Genomic DNA, 25,783 nt, shown 5'->3' on the forward strand with positions numbered 1-25,783 from the left:
AAGCAGTGTTTGTGTAAATGATTTTATTTTCTTCACAGACCAACAGCAGAAAATGTTCCAAAAACCTGAACGGGAAAAAAAGAGGGGGAAATCAATAGAAGTTGTTTTTACAAAAGCAGAGTTAACACCCCTGACAATTATTTTAAAAATCAGACTTTTGCAACAGGTTGTTGGCTGATGCTTTAAATCCTCCAGAAAATTCTAGTGTGGTTAGCCAGTAATACAAATGTACTGCCTAAAGGTCATGTTTCTGAGACTAATAGAAAAGCAATACAGCACACAATATGCAAATTACCATCACTCATTATACTAAAACATTTCTCTCATCACCTGGTCTACAGAAGTAAATGCAGAACTGTCAAACTACTGAACAAAGCATCTGCTGCTCACCACGTGTTCCTAGTTCATCCTCCTGACGAGTCTGTTGATCTGGTCCTCCCTGTTTCCTGCATCGCCTCCCTCCACAAAGTGGGTGGTCTTCTTGTTCATGCCACCACGAGGAGAGGACAGTTTGAATGGCCAGAGGAAGTTATTGGCAGCCTTGAAGTTCTTCCCAACGGTGTAGATCTCGTGAATGAGATCCTCAATGCAGATGATTCCACACTGACCTGGAGAGATGGAAATCATGAGACTGAGCCCATATAAACGGTGCTAAAGTAACAGCTAGTGTTCAGGCAGCTCGTCCTTACCGAGGGTCTTCTCAATGAGGGAGTTGTCTGTCAGAGCAATGCGCTGCTTCTTGATCTTGCCGAATCCACGCTTGTAGATGAGCTCCCGCACTGATTTAAGGTTGGGGTAGCTATAAAATAATTTTAAAAAACATTATGACAGGTGATTACTCAAGACATGCCACTACTTTAAGAAACAGTCATCCAAAAATGTAATCCATCCCCCAAATCACATTGCATTGCTTTTTAACCTGTGGGCTGTGATGTGATTACTGGAGAGCTACCAGCTGTTATTATGTAATATCTGTAAAAATGCCAAGTAGGGCTGCATGATTAATCACTAAAAGATCTCAATTCAACGCCATTCCATTCCGACTCTACGATTTAGCCAATTATTTATTTTCTTTAAGTCAGAAGAGAAGCATAAAGGTGGTCACATAAGACTTTTCATTGCTTTATATATATATCGTTCAACATTGACAGACTACAAAATGTGTTAGGAGTCAGCATACTGTATTTATAAGGTTAAATTCACCCAAAAATCTGATTTCTGTCTTCATGTATTGACGTATATGTGGCCGTGAAATCATATGCGAGCTGACGCACTGTTTGTTTACCACAGAGAGGATGCACGCACCAAATTAAGCTTACTTCAGTGAACAGAACCAGCACAGGCTGTGAATAACAGGTAATAAAAATGTAAATATCATTTTGACATGATTTGGCTCTTTAGTCAGGGACCATCTGGGTCTAAATTATGATTTCCTTTTGTTTTGTTTTTTCTCTCCAAGTTAAAGCGCTGTTCAAACAGTGTTGTGCATGAGAATAAACGTTTATCATTTTCAGTATAGCTTCTATAACCTATACAGCATTGAATATAATCCAAGAGGGAATCTGATCATGACAAATGTCTCAGCTTACCAGTGAAAAAACTCAAATAATGTTGGAAACGCATACATCTCAAACATAGTTCAACTTCAGAATTATGAATAGCTGTATTCTGGTCACATTTAAAGTCTGTTTAAGTCCACCATCCCAAGTCTATACAAAATTTAGCATCTTAACCAACAATAGATCTATAAGTAGAACTAAAATTATTATTTTTACCAGAAACGACAACAATAGCCTATTCAAATTAACCTTTATTTTACATCTACAGAATCGTGAGAAAATCATGATCTTGATTTTCTGCAAAAAAAATTGTAATTCTCATTTTATCCAGAATCGTGCAGCCCTAATTACTAGTCATAATTTGATGACTAATTAAATAAAACAAACACATTCACTATTTGATTTTGCAGATTAGTTTAATAATCCACTAATTAAACTATTTTTGCTGAATGCATGGCTATCAACAGGTCCAGAGCTTCAGTTCTCTGCTAGTTTTGACTGCTTGTCTAACCTGAGACCGGGAAAAACTCAGTGCAACTGGGGCAACATTTGATAGGTGAATGCTGGTTCAGTGGTTAAGATACTCATGTTTGTGTGGGTTACAAGTGCTTAAAATTATCCACAAGACTCCCACAAAATGGATATGTAGACCGCTGTCCCTGACAAGCTTTTTAGAAAAATACATTGAAGTTTAAAATGTTTGGTTTATTTTGTGCCACTTATTAGGATATCTAGTTGAAACGTGACTGTTTTTCTCTTAAAAATGTTACAAAAACTTTTCAAACCGTCTTTACGGTTACAATTTAATGCATTCTTGCAACAACAACAAAAAGTATTGAAGGGTTAAACCGAAAATCTAATTCTGTTAATAATTCACCATCATGTCACACCTGAGATCTTCATCTTCTGAACCCAAATAATAATTACAGATCAAATTTAAAACCTCCATAGACTGCAAAGTGTTGAGGCATTCAAAGTCCAGTCAACATTCAATCTGACTCCAGTGGTACAACTGTAATAACACAAAGAACATAACCAAAACAATCTAAACAACTTTGTTTGTGAATGTTTTCTCTTCCTCATCAATGTGTGAGTTTACTATGAGCAACAGCATGCATGCTGGGACCTGACATGGCTGAAAAGAGGGCAAACACAATCAAGTGTTCTTGGAGCTTCATATGATTACAGTTGTACCACTGAAGTGACATGGATTTGATTTGTTTTTGGTACCTCTTCTGTCTCTCAATCATTGTTGTGCTGGCAAGATGAGGAAGCTTTGTCTAAAACATCTTAATTTGTGTACTGAATTTATTTTCAACTAATCTTACTGACAAATGGTAGTATACTCAACCATAAGACAGCAGAACACACACCAATGACAATCACATTTCAAACGTCATCAACCTAAATATCAACTTTACGTACCCCCAGGCAATGTAGGGTTCTGCAATTCGGAGCATGTTGATGGAGGCCTTGTTCAGTTTGACAAAGACACCGTTGAAGATCTGGCGGAGACGGAGCAGCTGAAGCACCTTGCGCACTTTAGGGCTGACACCATTGATACTGAGGACAGACAAAGCATCCCGATCAAGCAACTTCCAAATGACAGTTCATTCAAATTGATATTTGTGGTGGTTTCAGAGGATTTGGCTTATTTTCAAGAGGAATCAGCATGGCCGATAAGACGGGGAAAAAAGAGCAACATCATTAACCACAATATGTGACGGATTAACAGCAGCAGTATTGGAAAGTCAAATGTTTACCCTCTGATCCTGACGACAAAAGCCAGTTTGGGCTCAGCTGGGACATAGTAGTTGCCAGCCTTGCGAGCCATCCTGCTCATGCGGATTTCACGCCTGTACAGCTGCTTGTACTCCTTGTGGTAAGCTTCAGCTCTCTTGAAGATGAGCTTCCTGGTGACTTTGCTGGCCTGAGAGTGACAGGAGATTCATGCTTCACATTAATGCTTTTGAACAAATCTTCTAGGCATAAATATAAAAAAAATAACAGGGAACTAAGCCACCAACCTTTTTGTCAGCCTTCGCTTTCTTCAGACGTACGGCCCTGATGGCAGCGAATCGCTGTCGCCTCTTCAAGAGGCTTTCTGGGACTGAGGGAACCTTCTTCTTCCTAAACAGAAATTACAGCACATGTCATTTCACTACTAAGCACATTTGACCTACAAGGATATAATAACAGCTGTGACAAACATACAAAAAACAAATAGTTTAATCAATATATAAACAGAATATAATTACAATCAAATTGAAACAGCATAAGACAGACGCTGCGTGTAAACTGCACGACCAATTGAATTTTGCGACAGAAAACCAGTATTTAAATAACCTTGACCAAGGTAAACCGGCATAGATATGGTTTCTGTATAATCTACATGGATTTTATTAAGAGTTTATTTATTAAAGTATGCTAGCGCAGTAGCATCATGCCTTCAAGTTAGCTATTAGCTAATGACAACTGATAAATATTGAAAATACTGGAATCTTTTGAAACTACACGCCACTCTTGGGTGTTTTTTCGTATCGAAATACCGATAAGGGCCCATTTTTATGTTATTTTATGAACTGCTGTTTCACACGTTGCTGACCGATTCAGCTGAGACTACGCGGACGTTCACATGAAATTTATTGATTCATCACACCGCAATCTTGCCAATTTTTACATTCTAAGACTTAAGCGTATATACGTCGTTCATTTTGTTTCTTATAACTATAATATGTGCAATAACTAAACGGATGGAAGAAGATTTAACCGCACGGTTATCAACTTACGTTTCACCCGCCATTATCCCTACAGTAAAAGAGGCTTCTACGCATGCGCGGTAAGGTCTTATAAGGCAGGTCCTTCATACTTCCGGTAAAATACGAGGTCTTCAAGTATATGCCTGCATTTTAAAAATTAATATTCTAGTTATTTTGCTTTTAAGCATTTTCTGCACGCGTTAATATTTTATACTTAAAACACACCCTGTCAATATATAGTCGGCCTTGTAGCGGTGTGCACGCATTTGACGCACAAGTTATGCTTACTTTGCATAACAGGCGGACATTCGCGCGTGGAAAGTTGTGAAGCCCAGTGAGTTGGACCATATTTAAAGAGCTGGAGCTCCTCAAAAACACATTGTTATGGGCAGATTTCGCAAAGGTCGAGGGGTGCAGATTTTGGTTCCACGGGGTATTTCTTTGAGCACGTTTGCGGTTTGATTTCTTATCTAGTTTAATTTCTTGTCGATTTAGTTTGTTTAGTCTGTCGAGTTGAAACACTATGAACTTCGCCACCGAGTTGTTCGTGGTCACTTTTAAAATAATCTGGTCGTTCGTCCTGGCCGGTGCTAAATGGTTTATTCGTCCACGGGAGAAGAGTGTGGAGGGCCAAGTGTGCGTTATTACCGGAGCTGGAAGCGGTCTCGGGCGGCTGTTTGCGCTCGAGTTTGCCCGCAGACGAGCGACCCTTGTGCTGTGGGACATCAACCGACAGAGTAACGAAGAAACCGCAGAGATGGCGCGAGAAATCTACCGAGAAATGAACCCCTCCACTGGTGAGTTTAGTGTAAACTAACAATGTGTTCAGTATTTTGAACGTGTCTTTGTTGTTGTATGTTTTTGTGCAATAAAAATACAAGATAATGAGGTCTTAACCTTTGAGCTACGGACCTTAAAGTCTCGGGTCCAACGTTAAATGTTTGTTAAATGTACGGTAGTGTTTGGTTTGTGTTACTTTTTTATCTTATTTTGTTTTGAATTAGTCTTCATTTATTATTTGTCTTATTTTGTAATTTAGTGTTTCAATCAGTTTTATCACATTTTAGACAATTCAATTGAGTCTTAGTTAATTAATTAATTTTTATTAGTTATTTTAAGCGAGTATTTATATTATTGGCTTATTCTGTATTATTTTGCAACCACATTTTTATGATTTAGATAATTTTTTGTTTTGAATCCTCTACATTGGGCAATGCAAGTTTGTTAGCTAATTGTAGAAATGTTTCATGAAACCATTAAAATAAATAACACAACACTTACTTAAAGTAAGCTTAAGACCAGGTATAATGTGTGCAGTTCTTTTTTTTCCCCCCTAAAATATTTTTGCCTTATGTCTGTATGTTTGTGTTACAGGGTCTTCAGATAGTGTTCAACAGTTGCCTCTTCTCCAGCCGAAAGTTTACACGTATATGTGTGATGTCAGTAAGCGTGAGAGTGTGTATTTGACGGCAGAGAAGGTTCGCAGCGAGGTGGGAGACATTGACCTGTTGATCAACAATGCTGGAGTCGTGTCAGGACGACATCTTCTCGACTGCCCAGATGAGCTTATCGAAAGGACAATGATGGTCAACTGCCACGCTCACTTCTGGGTCAGTAAATCAGCACCGTTCTTGTCCAGTCTTCATGCTTGACATTCATCTTTTGATCCTGAATGAGATTTGAGTCCTAATTTCAGGGGTAGTTTTATAATAGTTTTAAAATTGATGAATTGGCTGCTCCAGGATACTAGAAGAAGATTCACTGAAGTTCTGTTTGTCAAAACCCTACATGGACATTACTTTATTAGATTGTGCTGGTTTTAGCCCAGTGGGAAACCTCTCTCTCTCTTTTTTTTTTAAAACTCTATCATATTTAAATTTACATAATTTAATTTGACATATTAAATGGATTTATGAAAGCCTGATATAGTTTCATTATAAAGTGTATTTTCACTAAACACAGATGTTGATTCTGTTTATACGAATATTCTCATTTACAGACTACAAAGGCCTTCCTTCCAAAAATGCTGGAGCTGAATCACGGACACATTGTAACTGTAGCGAGCTCCTTGGGCTTGTTTACCACAGCTGGTGTGGAGGTGAGAAATCTCTCTTCATCTTGTATCTGGTAGAATATACACAGCTCTGGGAAATGTAGTGCGTATTGGACTACGGTTTCTGTTGCAGATATATTTTGCAATGTAATCTAGACATTTTTGATTACTTTGTTTACTCAGTACATTGCAGATTACTTTTGACCAAACTTGACCATATAGATATTTTGTACAATAAGGAGTTATTTAAAATACAAGATCGAGAAAATGTGTGTTAATAACTGACAAATTAGTGAATTAAATACTAGATTTTATTGTGAAATAAAACAGGAAGTCAAAGTCAAATGAAAACCCTAAAAAATGTATTTGTTTACCTGAATGCTGCTTGACCCTCATATACTGTTTGTAAAAGGTGTTTATTTTGTCAGTTTACTTTAAATTGCATGAATTGTAAAAGGAACTGAAAATTTAATCTAATTTAATGACAAATTCTTGCAATCTGATCACATAATCAAGATGACCTGTAATCCGCTACTACCCATGAGTTCGTTCTTTGTACCTCTCTTGAAAGATTGAAGATGATTGGGCAGATCCTGGATCTTTTGATCTTGATAACTGATGTTTCTATCATGTTTCCAAAGTTGCTTTTCTCTTGAATGTATTTTTCTCCTCTTTATTGTAGGATTATTGTGCGAGCAAGTTTGGAGCCATAGGCTTTCATGAGTCTTTGAGCCATGAGCTGAAAGCGGCTGATAAGGATGGAATAAAGATGACTCTCGTCTGTCCTTTTTTAGTTGACACTGGCATGTTCGAAGGCTGCAAAATTAGGTTTGTGCTTTTTACCACATGCCCAGAATTTACTTTTGATTTAGAATTTACACTCTGATTTGATTTATTAAATGGGTTTTTTTCTTATACGTTTTTTTTAAACAGGAAAGAAATGGCTCCATTTTTCCCTCCACTGAAGCCAGAATACTGTGTAAAACAGGCTATGAGAGCTATACTAACAGACCAGCCAATGATCTGCACCCCTCGGGTCATGTACATGGTCACCTTCATGAAGACGTAAGTATAAAGCATTATAAATGCAGTTAAAAGGAATTTTAACCCTTCTGAGAAATTAGTCTTAAGTGATGTTTTAACAGAGTATGGACATTTTATTTATTTATAAAAAAAAATAATAATAAATAAATAAATCAGAATCAGTTTTATTGCCAAGTGTGCTTCACACACACAAGGAATTTGTTTTGGCTACAGAAGCTTCCAGTGTACATAAAGTGACATGTGACAACACAAAATAATCTGAAAAAATAAAATAATAATAATAAAAAAATGATGAACATTAAACATTAAACAGATGATAAATAAATAAATAAATATATATATATATATATATATATATATATATATATATATATATATATATATATATATATATATATATATATATATATATATATATATATATATATATATATATATATATATATATATATATATATATATATATATGTATGTATATGTATGTGTATATATATATATATATATATATATATATATATATATATATATATGTATATATGTATATATGTGTATATATATATATATATATATATATATATATATATATATATATATATATATATATATATATATATATATATATATATATATATATATATATATATATATATGTATATATATATATATGTATATATGTATATGTGTATGTGTATGTGTATATATATATATATATGTATATATATATATATGTATATGTGTATGTGTATGTGTATATATATATATATATATATATATATATATATATATATATATATATATATATATATATATGTATGTATATGTGTATGTATGTATATGTGTATGTATATATATGTATGTGTATATATATATTAATCAATCAATTTATTTATGGAATTAAAGCAGTTTTCAATTTTATTTTCAATATTATTAGTCCTGTTAATACTTATTGTTGTTGATTGGTTACAGAACAGACCCCTGTGTCCAGTGACTTTCCTAATTAACTTTAATTTGCGTAGTTGACAATTAAAATTGCTCAATGTAAAATATTATGTACTGTCGTCATGGTAAAGACAAAAGAAATGAGCTATTATAAATTGGTTATTAAAACTATTGTATTAAAATAAATCTGCTCATCCCTCCATTGATTGAACGTCACTTAATTTTAAATGATTATTATATTCTTGGTTTGTGAAACTGTTCTGTTGTCTGTCCTGCAGTGTTTTGCCGTTTGATGCCATTGTGTGCATGTACAAATTTATCGGAGCTGATAAGTGCATGTACCCTTTTCTGGCTCAACGCAAGGAGTCGACGAACAACAACGAATCAAAGACTGGAATCTAATTGGTTCTGATTGATGAATTGTGTGTAGTTCCTCTGGAACGATGAAAGCTGTACATTACAAGTCCTTTCTGATGACATTTTACTGTCGTCTTTTGAGAATGCAATAATGACTGAGAGATTTAGCTTTAATTATGAAATGATGTGTTACTGTAAGATTATATAAGAAGGCCTGTCACCTATTTATGTGTTCACCTTTTATTTGTTGTGTGTTGTTGCTTTCCTTTCAACATTCCATGACTTTGTCACTTTAGAGGTTTGATCCTCCCAATAGTGAAGTGCAATATTGAAAGTATTTCTTGTTGCCTTTTGTGGTCTTGATATGTTGATGATTTGGATGATGCCAATGATTGACATGAGATCAACAAAACATGCCATAAGTGCATATTGTTCAATAAATAATGTTCAAATGAATAATGTGCTGTGTTCTTATTTACTGAAGAAAAGTGGTCTAAGCATTATTACGTTCACTTTAAATGATGTCAGCTTTTCCTTAATTGAAGATTATACTTTTATAATTTAACAATTTAAGTTTAATTGATGATGTTACTTGCTATTCCTTTATAGATGTCAGCTTTTCCTTAATTGAAGATTATACTTTTTATAATTTAACAATTTAATTTTAATTGATGTTACTTGCTATTCCTTTATAATTTTATCAGTTTCTCAGTAAAAGTTAACAGAAAATGTTTTTGGGAATGCAAAGCTTAGGTCCATGTGTACAGATTGTTAGTCTGAAGTCTTGCAACTAAAATTTTTTTATTTATTTTTAAAGATTTAAATTCATTCTAAGTAATTAAGTTACTTTTCATACAAAGTAATTTAATTACAATGTAAATGATGTTATTAGTAATTCAATACATTAGTATATAATTTACCCATCATTGGGGGAAATGTTTTAAAACATTAACAGTTAATAAACTGCAATATCTGTAACCATGTACTTAATCTACAACCCCAAAAATCAGAAAAGGTTTAGACAGTATAAAAAACGCAAATTAAAAAAAGCGATTTCTAAATTTGCTTTGACTTGTATTTCATTGCAGACAATACAACAAACATTTAATGTGTTCCTCGTGATTTTTATTTCTTCAAATTAAACAAATATTTCAATTTTGGTTCTTGCATCTTAGTTCTACACATTTCAAAAAAAAAGTTGGAACAAAAAAAAAGCATTTGCCATGTTGCCATTGCTTTTCACAATACATAAAAGACATTGAGGGACTGAAAACACCAAGTGATGAAGTGCTTCTGGTGTAATTTTGTCACACACTCTATTGGAGACAGGTCGGGACTGCAGGCAGGCCAGTCAAGTACCTCTATCCCTTTCCTATACGTACAGGACTTTGTAATGTGTGCAGAATGTGGTTTTGCATTGTCTTGTTGAAATATGCAAGGGCATCCCAAGAAAAGATGTCTGCATATTGTGCTCCAAAATCTCTATTAGCATTAATGGATCACAAAAGTGCAAGTTACCTTTGCCAATGGCACAACCCCATACTGTGACAGACCCTGACGTTTGGACTTGTTGCATGTAACAGTCTGGATGATCCTTTTCTTCTTTAGTCCAGAGCATGCAGCATCCATTTCTCCCTAAAAATATGTGAAATAGGGAGTCATCTGACCACAGTACACGTTTCTACTGTGTGATGGTCCATCCCAGATTTATTTATTTATACATTTATTTTCAAATACTGAATAAAAAAAATGAAAGTCCAATGAGGAATTGGTACCACATATATCATGCAACATAAAAATTATTTGCAGAAAATATAATAAATTTGTATTATAAATTACAATTATAATTGAATTGTATAGAATTGTATTCTCCTCTGCTCCCAATTATTCCTGTCATCACAATGAATGAAAATCTCTGAATGAAGTGGAGGGTGATGAAAGCCTGATATGCAGAGTCTTTTTCCCTTCTCATTCATTTGCGGAAATGCCAGTGACTATCGGAAATATCAGCCGTCCTTATCAATGGAATGAATGAGAGAAGTAGGGAATCACATTCAAATGTCATCAATCTGATTACAAATACGCCCACTTGTTCTTGGCTAGAGGCAAAATAGGATTTCTTTAGTTCACACCTTCATGCATAAACAGAAAATCTAAATATAGCAAGTGAAGCATTCTATTACAGCGATATACAATCTATTTAAAGGGATAGTTCACCCAAAAATAAAAATGCACTCTACTCACCTACAAGAGGTTCCAAAGCTTCATAAGTTTCATTTTTCTGAAGACTGTAGGAAAGCGCTAGTCATTGATATTCATAAGGAAAACAAATACTATGTAAGTCAATGGCTACTGGTTTCAACATTTCTTAATTCATGTTAAAGCAGAAACTCAAACATGCTTAAACAAGTGACGAGTGAGTAAATGATTTTCCTTTATGGATGAACAATCCCTTTAATACAATTAGAAATGATGAATTCAAACACTGAATTCGCCAATGTTTGTAACTATGTATCTTGCAAGATGACACCTCTGACCAATGTAAAATTTACATCACATATTCAAAATCACCTGAAGACAGATAACAATAGAAGATGCTAATACAGGATTGTGGATTTGTTGGGATTGTTTATTATTAAGAAACACAATTTCACATATACGGTATTTATTATTTTAGACTAAATTTTAAAAATAAATAAATAAATACAACATATGTCACTGACAATTATGAAACAAAGATACAAAAATTTCATCCATTCATTTATTCATCCATTCATTCATGTTACTATTTGTAATGTTATACACAGAAAAAAGAAAATAAACGACTTTATTCATTTCTATTCATTTAAAGACACAAATGAAAATGTAGCAAGTGAAAAACAAATCTTTGCAACCTTATCTAAAATTAAAATTACTCTACAGTTTAAACATCACTAAATAACATTGAAGTGTTGTATCATATTATATTTTAAATATATATTAAATTCTTATATTGTTTGTGACCTTGTCCTGCAGCAATTGCTGTTTTTGGTTCGTCTGGTTCACTTTGTGGGTTCAGTTATCAAATTTAAAAAGCTGTCCAATATGGTATGGTGGTAGCCAAAATATTCTTTCTCTATAGAAAAAGAGATCAAAACCACTTTTTAAATCCTGGTCTTCTGAATTCTCTAGCACTTTGCATTTAGAGAGACTTAGACACAATCTTTCTGACAGCTTTGCTGGCTTCGAAGCCACCTGGAAACCCTTTTTTAATTATCTGTCAAATGTCAAGAATAACAGTTTAAAAGTATGATCCTGTCATTGTTTGCAAGATCACCATATTGCCTGTGCCCATGTCCAATTGTTGAAGTCAGAATTATTAGCCCCCCTTAGATTTTTTTTTTCTTTTTAAAAAATATTTCACAAATGATTTTTAACAGAGCAAGGAAATTTTCACAGCATGTCTGATAATATTTTTTCTTTTGGAGAAAGTCTTATTTGTTTTATTTTGGCTAGAATAAAAGCAGTTTATATATTTTTTAACACCATTTTAAGGTCAAAATGATTAGCCCCTTTAAGCTTTTTTTTGATAGTCTACATAACAAACTATGGTTATACAATAACTTGCCTAATTACCCTAACCTGCCTAATTAACCTAATTTACCCAGTTAAGCCTTTAAATGTCACTTTAAGCTGTATAGAAGTATTTTGAAAAATATCTAATCAAATATTATTTACTGTCATCATGGCAAAGATAAAATTAAACAGTTATTAGAAATGAGTTATTAAAACCATTACGTTTAGAAATGTGTTGAAAAAAACTGTTAAACAGAAATTAGGAAAAAATAAACAGAAGGGTGAATAATTCAGGGGGTTTAATAATTCTGACTTCAACTGTATGTGCAACATTGTTATCCTGTGTATAAAACTGGAGGAACTGATGTATCAGTGGTTTTAAAATATTTTTTGCTCTGTCTTTTTTTTTTTTTTTTGTGCCTTTTTTCTGTCTTTATAGTTGTTGTTGCATTATGTTTTGCTCTGTGTTGCTTTAGAGTCAAAAGAGAAATATAATATTAAAGTAATTTATTATATTGTTGTTGTTTTATTCAATTTTATGTTGTATTTTGACACTCCTGTTATTCAGCAAGTTTAAAGTAAATGAGAGTTTATAGTAATACATTTTTAGATAAGATTGCAGACATTTATTGTTCATTTGACACTGAGTCTTTAATTGTCATTATAAGGGATTTACAAAGCATAAATTGTCATCACTTGAATAATAAGATATATAAATGTTTAATCAAATAGTTTATTAATCATTTACTTACACATGCATTCCGACTGATCTTAAAACACTATTCTCACATAACTGGTTCGTAAGTAATGCAATACTTTGTTAATGATTCATTATTCATTACTAATCAAAGTATGAAAATATAATAATTCAGCACCTCTTACATGTGCTTATAAGTCTTTTTTTTAGCTTTAGTTACAAACTAATGTCTGATAATGTAGATTTAATGCTTAACAAATATTTAACCATTTGCTAATGCTTAATAGATTAGTTACTAGTAGCTAGTGTTACCAGCTAAAACCTCCTCGCTAGAACAGAAAATCAAAGAACTAGGATAACAAAAAACAGGACACATTAAGGAAATATAAATGTCAATGAATTAATCAATAAGCATAGTCAATTCCTGATTCATTAGATAAGGACACTTCCATTACAGTAACAATGCTGGAAAACATTTGGCTAATCAAATACAACACAATAAGTAAAAAACAAAAACAATATCATTAAGGATTCAGCAGGAAAGCCCACTCATCTCAATCCCAACCAAGCCCATTGACCAATATCCCTAATCAATGAAGACACTAGAATCATCGCTAAAGCGCTAGCCCATAGAATAGACAAAAATTACATTATTGATAATCAATCCAGACCAAACCAAGGAACTAAACAAGGTTGCCCAGTCTCTTCTCTTCTCGCATGCAGCCATCCATCAAAATGAAATCAGTTCAAACACTAAATATGTCAATTCTCTTCACTGATGTTACACTGTAAAAATGCTGAATTCCACACAATCGAATTTGTGTTGAGACAACATGAAGTTAACTTATTATTTTTTACAATTTGAAGTTGATTGAAGATAAAACAATTAATTTGTCCCATCAAAAAACTCAAGAATAGTGTTGCTTCAGCTCTTTTTAAATAAGTAGTTTAAACAAACCGCAAACATCTTTTTTCAGTGCGTTTACAAGATCGCCAATCATCATTACAGGAAACAACCAAACTCATTCACACATTCTCAAATATTTCTGAATATTTAATCCAATGGAGTAAATCTGCTATATTTCATTCCCCCTGCATTCCAATCATCCCCAATACCTCAAATAATTCCTCTGTGCACCAATTACATCACATATCTGCATTAATGTTTCCGATGTAGTTGTTTGGTCTCAACTTTACTCCTTTACTTTAAACAAAAATGATAATCTTCAACGCTGGATGGACCATACTCCCAAAAATAAAAGACTTATTTACAGTGAATACCCACCCAGACGTGGTTAAAATCTCCAGTAGTTATTTTAAAATACTACTGGAAAAACAAGTCTAAACAAAATTGACAAACTTACAGAAACCAAAAACACAAAGCGAACTAGAAGCACCACATTTCTACAACAGTGTAATACTTTTACCAATATTAATATAATTATGGATCATTTTTTCCTCATTTGCCACAACTTTCTCCACAAATGAAAAGTGAATTATTATTATTCAATTCATCTTTATTTCTATAGTGCTTTTACCATGTAGAATGTGTCAAAGCAGCTTAAAATTAGAATGTACAATTATTGAAACTGTGTCAGTCCAGTTATAGCATATTAATAATATACTATTAATTATTATTATTAATATTATACTATTAATAACTGCTGTACAAGTATTGGTCGTTCATTTACCTTAATATTAACTAATTGACCCTTATTTATAAAGTGTGACCAATTTTTTGTTGATGAGAGTGTTTTCCATGCAAAGAAATGACTTCAAAAACAGCTCAACTATTTATTGCTATGATTTTAAATCTCAAAGTGAAAATATGTAGAAAAGATCTTTAATATTAGCCGAAATTAATATAATATTTTGGTGATGGATAATTTTGAAAGTCTGGAAGTTGGTCAGTTGCTATTGGGATAGCAAGTGACGATAAAAATCATTCGCGAAAAATGTTATCACGTTAACAAAGAACCAGTGATCGAGCTTTTAAATGTGCAATACAAGTATAATTGAACAGAAATTGATTTTAATTAAAATTAGCCTATTTTAAAACACCGAATCGATGCTTCTGGTGTCTTTAGTCCGGTGCAGACACTGTATTGCTACATCACTGAACTGATTATGTCAGTAATGTTGGTTTGGTAACTCAGTTATAATGACGCAAAGGAAGACAGAAAACTCCCCTTTACAAGGGATAAGGGCAGACTCTGACTAACAGGCCTGACCTGCCCTGCTAACTCCCTAAAAGAGAAAGCAGCATGATAGATCTGATACACAAATAATCACGTTCACATTACAGGGAAATAACACCCACTCCAGCCTACTCATTTGGATGATGCCATTACACACACAGGCAGATTTCATACGCACAGATAGGATTTCCCATGAGGAAGCTCCTCATACTCCGTCAGACACAAAGAAAATTCCGATCAGTGTGTTATTCATCAGATAGAGGACCAAGATACCTACATACCAGGACTCAGAAACATTCCAGACCACTTTATTAAATGATGTGGCCTAATATTTTTCTTTGAATGATTCACTTAGGAATCAACATGAATCTCAAAGCTACCAAAATTCCTTGTAGCTTACTGTTAGTTACTGTAGCTTGATTCAGCAAGACAGGAAAAAAAAACAGGACAATAACTCTGAAAAAACAGCAGTCTTCTTAGTCAGACATGCAGACTCAATTTCAATCGCAATAACCACTATTTCTCATTCAACGCAATGTAACACACAAACATCCCTCCTGAAAAAACTGCTTTAACCAGCCTAGTTGGTTGGCAACCTAGCCTGGTTTTAGACATTTCCAGGCTGGTTTAGCCATTGATGACCAGCTAAAACCATATTGACCAGCCAAAACCAGCTATGTCCAGCTTAAACCAGGCTGAAATTTCCTGTCTGGCCACCTAAGATCAGGCTAGAAATGGCTGGAAACCAGCCTGAAATGGCCAAAACTCTAAAACCAACTTAGGCGGGTTTAAGCTGTTTTTAAGGGATAGTAATGCGCGATTTGGCTCTCTTTTAATGCCATGCTTGTTGTTTGGCACATTAATTGTTCTTTTTACAGAATCAAGACTTGTGGCATCTATAAGATTATTACTTATGACCCATTCGAGAATTGCAGGTACATGTTTCCATCATTCATAAAGCAAATGAATAATAGTAAACACTAAACTGAATCCATTATCAATGTAAAATGACAATGTAATTTAAGGAACATTTGATTGTTAGCCAATTAATTGTTTATATTATTGGTGATCTTTTTAAACCATTAAGAGTTGACATCTTCCACCAGTTTGTGCAAACTCAAACCAGTTACATGGCATGTCTAAAACAGACTTTAATGCTTTTTCACCACGTTGTTGTTTATAAAGTGAGAAATTCAGTGAAAATTCACAATATCAAATTGACAAGTAATTAATAATGATGTATCCTAAACATTTTTCACACATTAGAAGAATAAATGATATGCCACAATACCAGTTTCCCACCAGAGAAAGTCACGTCTCTTGGAGTAATCCACATGCTATTCTATTTTTATTTTTTGCAGATTGATATGCTTATTTTATTATAACTTATGTAAAAGAGTTGACCAGATCCAAAAGCAAGTTAAACCAAAATGTTTTTTTTTTATAACTGGAACTACAAACAATACAGAAAATAGACGTTTCATGCTTAACTTAATAGAGTACACATGAAAATTAAATCTATTAGGACTATTTCATGATTTATGAAGCTCAATTTAAGACGATTCAGCAGGAGTAGGCAGTCAGCTATAGTGGGAGTTAAGTTAATATTTTCAAGCAAAATTTTTCTACATCTGCAAACATATTTAAAGACAACTTGATGTAATTTGTGTCATTCAAAACTTTTTCATTAAACTTTGATTTTGAAAAACAATATAAGGTTTATCTCAGAGATTCAAGATACCCGCAGAATAACCCTTATATTCAGTAATTACACACTAAATTGAATTCAATCAACTGCTTGCGTCAAACTTTATCAAAGCATCATTTTAAAAAGTGTATTTCTTTACACATAAACGGCTGTTTTAGAAACTGATAATAAATGTTTCCGTAGCAGCAAATCAGCATTTTAGAATAATTTCTGGAAGATCATAACACTGAAGGCTAGAGTAAAGATGCTGAAAATTCAACATATGAATAAAACATATTCAGCACTATGATAAAATATTATAAAAATACTTATATTTGGTCAAATACAGTTGTTTAATAAGTTCGAAAAAACTAAATAAATGCGGCCTTTGATTAAAAACTTTACTGACCCAAAACCAGTGGTGTCCAAACTCGGTCCGGGAGGGCTGGTGTGCTGGAGAGTTTAGCTCCAACCCTACTCAAACACACCTGAACCAGCTAATCAAGCTTTTACTAGATATATTAGAAACGTCCACGCAGGTGTGTTAAAGCAAGCTGGATCTAAACAGCAGGACACTGGCCCTCAAGGACTGAGTTTGAACACCCCTGCCCTAAACCCTTGAACAGCAGGTAGCCGTCTTGCTGAAACAGCGCCTGCTATAGATGAACAGAAAATATTCGCTTAACGTGTAACCGTACTCCCCTCTAGTGGACAGATATGAATTTCCTCAAACATTAAAGGGAGAGTTCACCCAACATTCAATAAATCTTCTTTTGTGGTCAACATGAGACAGACCCGCAAATTGATTTGGAACAAGTCAAGAGTGAATAAATGATGACAGAACTTTCACTTTTGGGTGAACTATCCCTTTAATGGTGCAGTGTGCAATTTACATGCTTCCCTAATACCAACCCATTATTGAAGTCAACCAATGTACATTTATAATGCAGTCTAATTGAAATACATGACAGCATTTCAAAATATATTACTTTAATAAGAACTTTTTCTCTTAAATAAAGTTATTAAATAAAGATAGAACAAAAACAATGAAGACAAACTGGATGTTTCCTAAAGCTAACGGCATGGAAAAAATAATGAACCATTCCCAGCACAGCAGGATACAACCATTAAATCAAACTGATAATTTAATATAACTAGACAGAGCTTCACATAAAAGATAAAGTGATTATGCCTAAAGTTATCTCTTACTTTTACTACACAAAACGTTGGTCTACCTATAAAACCAGTGCTTCAATTTTAACCCAGAACCGTTGTGTAATTCAAGATCACATAACATGATCAGCACCTCTTATCTAATCTGTACATATCTGCAACATTTATCAGAACATTATTATACACCACACCCAGCTACGAAATTCAACATAAAATGGCTAAAATATGCATGAACAAATTTGCCCTGTTCGAGATTCACAGTGCATAACCAAGCAGGAATAGAAAGGCTTATGATTACTGATCCATTACAATAGTTGCTTTTCTGACTTTCCTTATATTCCACACCCACACTGACATTATTATTATTGCACAAACAATGAAAACCCTTAGAGGCTTATGAAAAAATAAACGAACTATAAAACAAACATAACCAAATGAAAAAAAACCTCCACATCTTGCTTCCATCATAACATGATTGCCGGGTGGGTTACATTCCTGCAGTTTTTATGCACTTTTTCCAGTCAGCAAACGTGTACGCCTAATCCACACATAAACCACCATCCCAGAGTCTGCTGGTTCAGTCTTAACCCAAAGACTGTATCATAAAGTACTTGATGCACTTGGAAAAGTCTGTTTGTATATCAAAAAGCTGTGGATACTAGCATGTATCATCTGCAAAACAGAAGAAGTAAATGAGAAATTAGCATACAAAGTTTTTTTTTCTTTCAGGAGAGAGTGTTTCTATCAGAAGATCGTGTGTTTACATGACAAATGCAATATGGTTGAAAGTGCATTTGAATACTTTGGATGCCTGCTGCACAAAACGTATATGTTTGCTTGTTTATGTATTGCTACATCAGCAACTTATGGCTATGTTAATATAGGTGTAAACAGGTGGGAGCTTGTTCAGAGTCTTGTTGCACAAAGCCAGTTTAGGTTTTCAACTCCGGTGAGTTTATATTTCATTTATTACCATAGCAACTTATGACTTTTATACTTCAAGTTTTGACGTTTAGTATAAAAGGCATTCGTTTCATGACAATATATCTAGTCAACATACTCAAAAACATGTTACATAATAATTACACTTTCATAACAGATGCTAAAAAAATTTATTTGAGATAAACAAAACGCTTCTTGGGTATCCATTTTTAAAAACATCCTTCAAAGTGCTCTTAGTATAAATATTTTGTGTAATAGCCTTTAAAATGTCACATTCTAATAAAAATACACTCACTGGCCACTTAATTACGTTCACCTTACTAGTACCTGGTTGGACCCCCTTTTGCCTTCAGAACTGTCTTAATCTTTGTGGCACAGATTTAACAAGGTACTGGAAATATTCCTCAAAGATTTTGGTCCACATTGACAGGATAGCATCAAGCAGTTGCTGCAGATTTGTCATCTGCACATCCATTATGCGAATCTCCTGTTCCACCACATCCCAAAGGTGCTCTATTGGATTGAGATCCACTGACTGTGGAGGCCATTTGAGTACAGTGAACTCATGTGTAAGAAACCAGTCTGAGATGATTCGCGCTTTATGACATGGCGCATTATCCTACTGGAAGTAGCCATCAGAAGATGGGTACACTGTGGTCAAAATAAAGGGACGGACATGGTCAGCACTACTCAGGTAGGCTGTGGCGTTGACACAATGCTCAAGTGGTACTAATAGGCGCAAAGTGTACCAAGAAAATATCCCCCACACCATTACACCACCACCACCGGCCTGAACCGTTGATACAAGGCAGGATGGATCCAAGGTGTTGACGCCAAATTCTGACACTACTATGCTAATGTCGCAGCAGAAATCGACACTCATCAGAGCAGGCAACTTTTTTCCAATCTTCTACTGTCTAATTTTGGGGAGTCTGTGTGAATTGCAACCTCAGTTTCCTGTTCTTAGCTGACAGGAGTGGCACCCGATGTGGTCTTCTGCTACTGTAGCCCATCCGCCTCAAGGTTCGACATGTTGTGCGTTCAGAGATGCTCTTCTGCATACCTTGATTGTAACGAGTGGTTATTTGAGTTACTGTTGATTTTCTATCAGCTGGAACCAGTCTGCCCATTCTTCTCTGACCTCTGGCATTAACAAGGCATTTGCACCCACAGAACTGCTGCTCACTGGATATTTTCTTATTTTCTGATGATTCTTTGTAAACCCTAGAGATGGTTGTGCGTGAAAATCCCAGTAGATCAGCAGTTTCTGAAATTCTCAGACCAGCCCATCTGGCACCATCAACCATGCCACATTCAAAACTACTTAAATCACCATTCTTTTCCATTCGGATGCTCCGTTTGAACTGCAGCAGATCGTCATTGAGTTGCTGCCATGTGATTTGCATTAACGAGCAGTTGGTGTACCTAATAAAGTGGCTGGTGAATATATAATATGAAATATAAATAAATGTAATATAAATATGAGGAAAAAACAGTTTTGACTTTTAGCATACAAGGCTTTAATTTGGAGTAAAAAGACGAACAGGAACTTCATTGGATCCGATATGTCACTTTTCTCACATCTGACTGGCCCTGTTTTTTGTTTGCCATCTCTAACTAAAATCTACTCCAGAGCAGCTTAGCTGTATAGTTCTAGTTACCAAGACTAAGAAATCCAATCAAAACTCACCAACCTAGTAGGGGGAGTAGTAAGGTAGGGAAAAAGGGTGATGTTCTGGTTGTTTTCATTACTATATTCAAATGTTATTTTTGAAGTTAAAAACCAGCAGATTGTACTTTTTTTATGTTAGATAAGTAACTGTTTTTTTCTATATTTATTTATTTGTTTGTTTTAATGCTATATCAGCAGCATTGGCTATAATTCATGCCTACATGTATATATTCAATCAATACATCATTAAAAACATGCAGAGAACATGCAAATAACAATACAGATAAAATGTCACCCACATGAAAAACAACACTAGTAATTTACAATAAATACTATAGTGTTTGTAAAGTGAATTATACTGTCTGCATTCTAGTATTTACAACTTTTTAATGAATGTAGCACAACATTCTGTCAATAATTAAACCAAATAAATCCTGTAGAATACTTTAGTTTTTACCACAGTAGTATAACATACCCCATAGCGTTTTAGAAAACTACAGTATTGGTTTAAAATCATAAAATATTAAAATATGTTTAAAATATTAAAGCTACTGTGTTACCATAGCAACTATAGAATAAGAGGTGAATTCAAGTACTTCTCTATAGTATTGCTCTAAAACACTATAGAATTTACTATAAGTTATAGTATAGCTTTCTTTTTTTATGTCGGAATATAAGATATTTGAAAATTCTCCCAGGAGTCATCTTTTTAGACAATCCCCTTAAAATAATTTCTGAAAAAAATGTTCTCTAACTTTGTTTAAAAATATATTACCAAACAACCTTCTTGAGCCTGAAAAATTCAGGTTTGTTCAAACTAAACGCAAACTTACCTGGGTAAAAACCCAAACCAGATTTATGCAACAAGGCTCTGAACAAGCTCCCACCTGTTTACACTTACATTAACATTGTCCACTTGAGATCAGATTGACAAAAATGCACCTTATTGTCAAGAGTAAACAAGATACTAAATATTAAAATAATTGCATCAATTTAAACATACACAGAGAAACTGGGATACACTCACCATGATACCACCACTTAGTTTTCTTTGGATTCTTATTACACGTCTTTACATAAAAAGAATTATCTGGAGGACGTCTCTGAAAAGAAAACATTCATTAGACAGCTCATTAGACAAACCATACATTTTTTTTTAGCTTTGTGAGCTTGGTTAAATCAAAGGTGAACTTTACCTTTTCTTTGCAGCTTGACAGCATGCTAATAATGCTTAAACAAACGGACTGCACAGACAGAGCTGGAGACCAGTCCTCCGTTAAAATAGATAAACAGATGTGACCGTTGCTATAGACGTGCGGATGGACGGGTATATTCTCTCCGGTGAACATAACCTACAGAAACAATCAATTAAGATCAAGCAATCCATTGCACAAATGTACAAACTTTAGGAGATTTGTAATACATAAAGGGAAATTGAAGTGAAAATTAAAGAACATACATTTTAAAGGTGACTTATTATGTCCCCCTCTCTCTTTTTATATAGTTTTTACAAGATTAAATATAACACTTATTTGTCTGCACAATGTGTCTCTTGTTTCAGCTCACAACAAAAACACCTATCTGGTTTTATTATGCCTGTTACACTTTTTTACACTATTATGCCTGTGTATTTCTAAAACTTTATTTCTCCATGATTCAAAGTTTTGTCAATTTAAAGTCATAAAATACTATTTTCTTGACACACAGTAAAACACACTTCTAGACAGCTCAATTGGTGTAAATTGGTGTAAAGAAAGTTGTGTTTAGCAATTTATTGGGTTTAATTTGTCAAATACACAGAAGATACCAAAATTGCACAAGGCTCAAATAATAGTTACTTCCATGAACATTAACAGGTGGGATAGAAATATCAGGGATCTGTGTTAAAATGCTGTTATTGGGAATCAAACTACAGAGAAAACACTGAAAAGTAATTATACTAAATATCTTACTTGAATGCAGCTATTCCTAGTCATTTATGCTAACAGAACTGATCATCGGAATAAGGAAATCTAGAACAGCATATTTTCAGACACTACTTATGATATTTGGGGATAAAAAAAAAAAAGAGCTCGAGTTTTTTTGGCAAGTCTGTTGTTTACACACACTTCACTACCACATAAGAGGCAATTTTGCAGAACAGGTCCCCTTTAAAATACATGAAAGAAGAATGATGTGTTGAATTTACCTGAGGTGATTCAAAAGGATATCGACTACTGAATTTAAAGAGCAGCTGAAACTTCTCCCCCTCATAAACAGTCCCTTGAGCACCTTCCATATCTATAAACCACCTGGACAAACACAAGGACACATTTATGAGATTCAAATAATTCATTCATTGCTTTGATTAAAGCACATCTGAATGGCTGTTTAATATTTTTGGCTCAATAAATGCGTCAACCAATAAGTATATAGACTCCTCTATAGACCCTCACAGAGGACCTAAACTTCAGTAAAATATTTTTTTAATAGTTTTTATTTTTAGAGACAAGTTTGTAGTTTAAACATTTACAATAAAAAGTTAACTAGTGGTTGAACTACTTTCACAATAGGAGGACTGACAGTTCCCTTCTGAGTATGTGAACAAGTGTCTGAATTAACTCGATCCACCTTTTAAAGCCTTCATGTCTTTTTAACAGATTGCAAACTAATTAGTTTATATGATGACTTTTATGATCTCTTTATGGACTTATAGAAGAGTTACATGTTTGTTTGCATTAAATCTTGAAAGACAAATTTCAGTTTTCATCAAAAATTTAAGTAATTTGTGTTTGAAATACATACAGAATGTCTTATGGGATTCCATAGGCATGCTATTAAGGGCAACATTTCTGGGAGAACTATTATTTAACAAGTAAGCACTGATATTTTTTGTACATTGTGATGCACATCCATAATCAGTTTGTTCCACAGGGATGACATATTCTGAGATGTGGGCATCACACTCAAAATAATAAGAGAGGTCCAGCAAATGTCATCAGAAAGAAGTCAGTAATATCTTATGATATTTTAATAAAGCATTATGAGGCAAACTTAGAACAACAAGAAAAAGAAAATAAAAAGTTTGTACAGTTGAAATATTTACAGTAAGACATATAATATTGATTTAGAAAACTCAGTGAAACATTATATATCCTCAAGTGAACTGTCTGATTGATAGTGTCTCTTTACACATCATCTCTCAACTTACTCAGTGATTGTGTTCTGCACACTTCTCTCATTGAGAGTCATTCCAGCAGGCGGATCATTTTGTAATGCCAGCAACTCCTTTTGTAGTCGCTTCTGGAAAGTGAAAATAACTTGGGTTAATGCACAGAGCTAAGTGTAAACACAGGACAGCGCCCTTTAAATCGGCGTAAACAACTAATACAAAGTATACAATTTTAAACCGAATAAATACGAAATATGAAACCTCCACCTCAAATAAACTCTGATGTCTGAGAAGTACTGACAAACACAACTAGCAAGCTGACTGCTAACGTCGAGCTAGTCAAACAAACGAGTTGCAGTGCTGGCGATGCTATCACAACAATGTAACTTTTACAACCCTGCTACATTCTGATACATAAATCCAGTTTTAAGGTACCGCTTTTAAGCGTTATAAATAGTAACCGAAGAGACGAAACGGAGTTTTGTTAGGCTGTCAGACTGACTGAGCGTTAGCGTACAAAGTAAACAAATGTGCGTTCGGATCAAAATGCGGACTTCCTGTTTTCAGATCACCACGGACAGACACAGGACACAGCCTGGACCTGTCACTGCAATATGGGAAAAATTGTTGATAGTGCTATTTGAAAAGTGTTGCTTGTTTATATAGATAGCTACTCACCTGCATAGACGCCATGATGGAAAGCCCCTGCAGTGAGGCGATTGGCCGAATGACGTATGATCAGTTTTTTTTTTCACGGAACCGCAATGCAACAACATTCAAGAGTGGACATTACAGGTGACGAATATGCTAAAAATCTGTTTTAAAATTCTAAAATCATCTCGAATTAATTTTTTAAATAGAAAATATTATATTGTTTTGTGCAATCTACGCATATTAGGCATTGGTTATTTAAATGAGAAGACTCAAGCGAGATTGTTATTGCAGGACTGTTTCTTATACATATACCTTCAAATAATTGCACTTTAAAAAAATAGTTCTTGAACACGCACTTATCTTATGACAACATGCCCCGCCCCATATGCGTCATGCGTCAATGCGTTAAACAAGTTTTCAGCTAAATGTAAAAGAAATTTAAGATTAAAAAAACAATACAACAACAGCAAAAAAACTTAAAAGAAGGATATATATATATATATATATATATATATATATATATATATATATATATATATATATATATATATATATATATATATATATATATGATGAGGTTTCCCAGAGATTGGTTGCGACTGGAAGGGCATCCGCTGCATAAATTAGATCTATGAATAAATGTTTAAACATCATCCAAACTATTATCAAATTACGTTAAAGTTGATTTTTAGCCAGATTTGCACCCCGAAAGAATGTTAATTCAGTGATGATAAACAGATCAAAGTGGTTACAAAATCAGCATTTACTCAACCAAAATTAAATCACTATTTTCACTGAAACCAACATTGAATAAATGTTAAAACATCAACCAACTATCATACAATTAACGTTGAACTTTGAAGTTGACTTTTAGCCAGTTTTGCACCCTGAAATAATGTTATTACAATGATGCTAAACAGATTAAAGCGGTCACAAAATAAGCATTTTAATAAGCACATTTTAATAAGCAAATTTTGTAAAAGCATAACTAAAATTAAACAATATTTACATGGGAAAAACCACTGAAACAACATCAGTTCAGTCCTGCTTTCAGTACAGTATGATTTTATACCAATGAAAGTTGCCTCCTTTCAATCAGAGACCACTGGGCTGAAAAAAGAGAAACTAAAGTATATAACTCTACATTGCAAAAACGTTTTTTAACTTGATATATAAAACTTAATTTTGTAGTTATTTTTTTGGGTTTGTTCTACCTACAGTATTTAGAAAAGTTCAGCAAACTAAACCAATAAGTTTAGCAAACTTGTAAAGAAAAACAGTGAAGTTTTGGAAGAAAGCTGAATTGATTGAATGCAGCTTTAAAAAATTGTTAGTTGAACTTT

At 33.8% G+C, this 25,783-nt stretch overlaps 3 protein-coding genes and 1 non-coding gene across 4 annotated transcripts; 1 reads left to right on the forward strand and 3 right to left on the reverse strand.

Annotated features, from left to right (window-relative positions):
• Positions 1–8: 8 nt before the first annotated feature.
• On the reverse strand, positions 9–4,402 carry rpl7 (ribosomal protein L7). The gene is made up of 7 exons (XM_056476855.1): positions 4,349–4,402; positions 3,587–3,689; positions 3,323–3,489; positions 2,985–3,122; positions 690–799; positions 391–608; positions 9–65 (listed from the first exon to the last, which is right to left on the reverse strand). Exons 1-6 carry the CDS (start codon positions 4,360–4,362, stop codon positions 400–402), a joined length of 741 nt encoding a protein of 246 aa, XP_056332830.1. The 5' UTR covers positions 4,363–4,402; the 3' UTR covers positions 9–65; positions 391–399.
• Positions 3,188–3,277, reverse strand: LOC130215127 (small nucleolar SNORD12/SNORD106). The gene has a single exon (XR_008835665.1). It is a non-coding gene; the product is annotated as a small nucleolar SNORD12/SNORD106 (small nucleolar RNA).
• A 154-nt stretch (positions 4,403–4,556) lies between the features above and the next one.
• Positions 4,557–9,170, forward strand: rdh10b (retinol dehydrogenase 10b). The gene is made up of 6 exons (XM_056476842.1): positions 4,557–5,115; positions 5,693–5,928; positions 6,318–6,416; positions 7,054–7,199; positions 7,305–7,436; positions 8,633–9,170. The coding sequence occupies exons 1-6, from the start codon at positions 4,842–4,844 to the stop codon at positions 8,754–8,756; spliced, it is 1,011 nt and encodes a 336-aa protein (XP_056332817.1). The 5' UTR covers positions 4,557–4,841; the 3' UTR covers positions 8,757–9,170.
• An 8,651-nt stretch (positions 9,171–17,821) lies between these two features.
• On the reverse strand, positions 17,822–24,504 carry ube2wa (ubiquitin conjugating enzyme E2 Wa). Its single transcript, XM_056466813.1, has 6 exons — positions 24,465–24,504; positions 23,826–23,917; positions 22,824–22,926; positions 21,832–21,987; positions 21,663–21,738; positions 17,822–18,693 (listed from the first exon to the last, which is right to left on the reverse strand). The coding sequence occupies exons 1-6, from the start codon at positions 24,477–24,479 to the stop codon at positions 18,680–18,682; spliced, it is 456 nt and encodes a 151-aa protein (XP_056322788.1). The 5' UTR covers positions 24,480–24,504; the 3' UTR covers positions 17,822–18,679.
• Positions 24,505–25,783: the final 1,279 nt, after the last annotated feature.

The sequence above is a fragment of the Danio aesculapii genome, chromosome 2 (genome assembly GCF_903798145.1).
Source record: "Danio aesculapii chromosome 2, fDanAes4.1, whole genome shotgun sequence".
Lineage (NCBI taxonomy): Eukaryota > Metazoa > Chordata > Actinopteri > Cypriniformes > Danionidae > Danio > Danio aesculapii.

Coding starts and splice junctions, on each gene's coding strand:
- rdh10b (XM_056476842.1), top strand. CDS start 4,842: ATGAACTTCGCCACCGAGTTGTTCGTGGTCACTTTTAAAATAATCTGG. Junction 5,116..5,692: donor AGAAATGAACCCCTCCACTG/GTGAGTTTAGTG, acceptor TTTGTGTTACAG/GGTCTTCAGATAGTGTTCAA. Junction 5,929..6,317: donor ACTGCCACGCTCACTTCTGG/GTCAGTAAATCA, acceptor TCTCATTTACAG/ACTACAAAGGCCTTCCTTCC.
- ube2wa (XM_056466813.1), bottom strand. Junction 22,927..23,825: donor GTGCAGAACACAATCACTGA/GTAAGTTGAGAG, acceptor GTGTTTGTCCAG/GTGGTTTATAGATATGGAAG. Junction 21,988..22,823: donor ATCCTTTTGAATCACCTCAG/GTAAATTCAACA, acceptor TTGTTTCTGTAG/GTTATGTTCACCGGAGAGAA.
- rpl7 (XM_056476855.1), bottom strand. Junction 3,123..3,322: donor TTTGTCGTCAGGATCAGAGG/GTAAACATTTGA, acceptor GTCTGTCCTCAG/TATCAATGGTGTCAGCCCTA. Junction 609..689: donor CCTCATTGAGAAGACCCTCG/GTAAGGACGAGC, acceptor CCATCTCTCCAG/GTCAGTGTGGAATCATCTGC.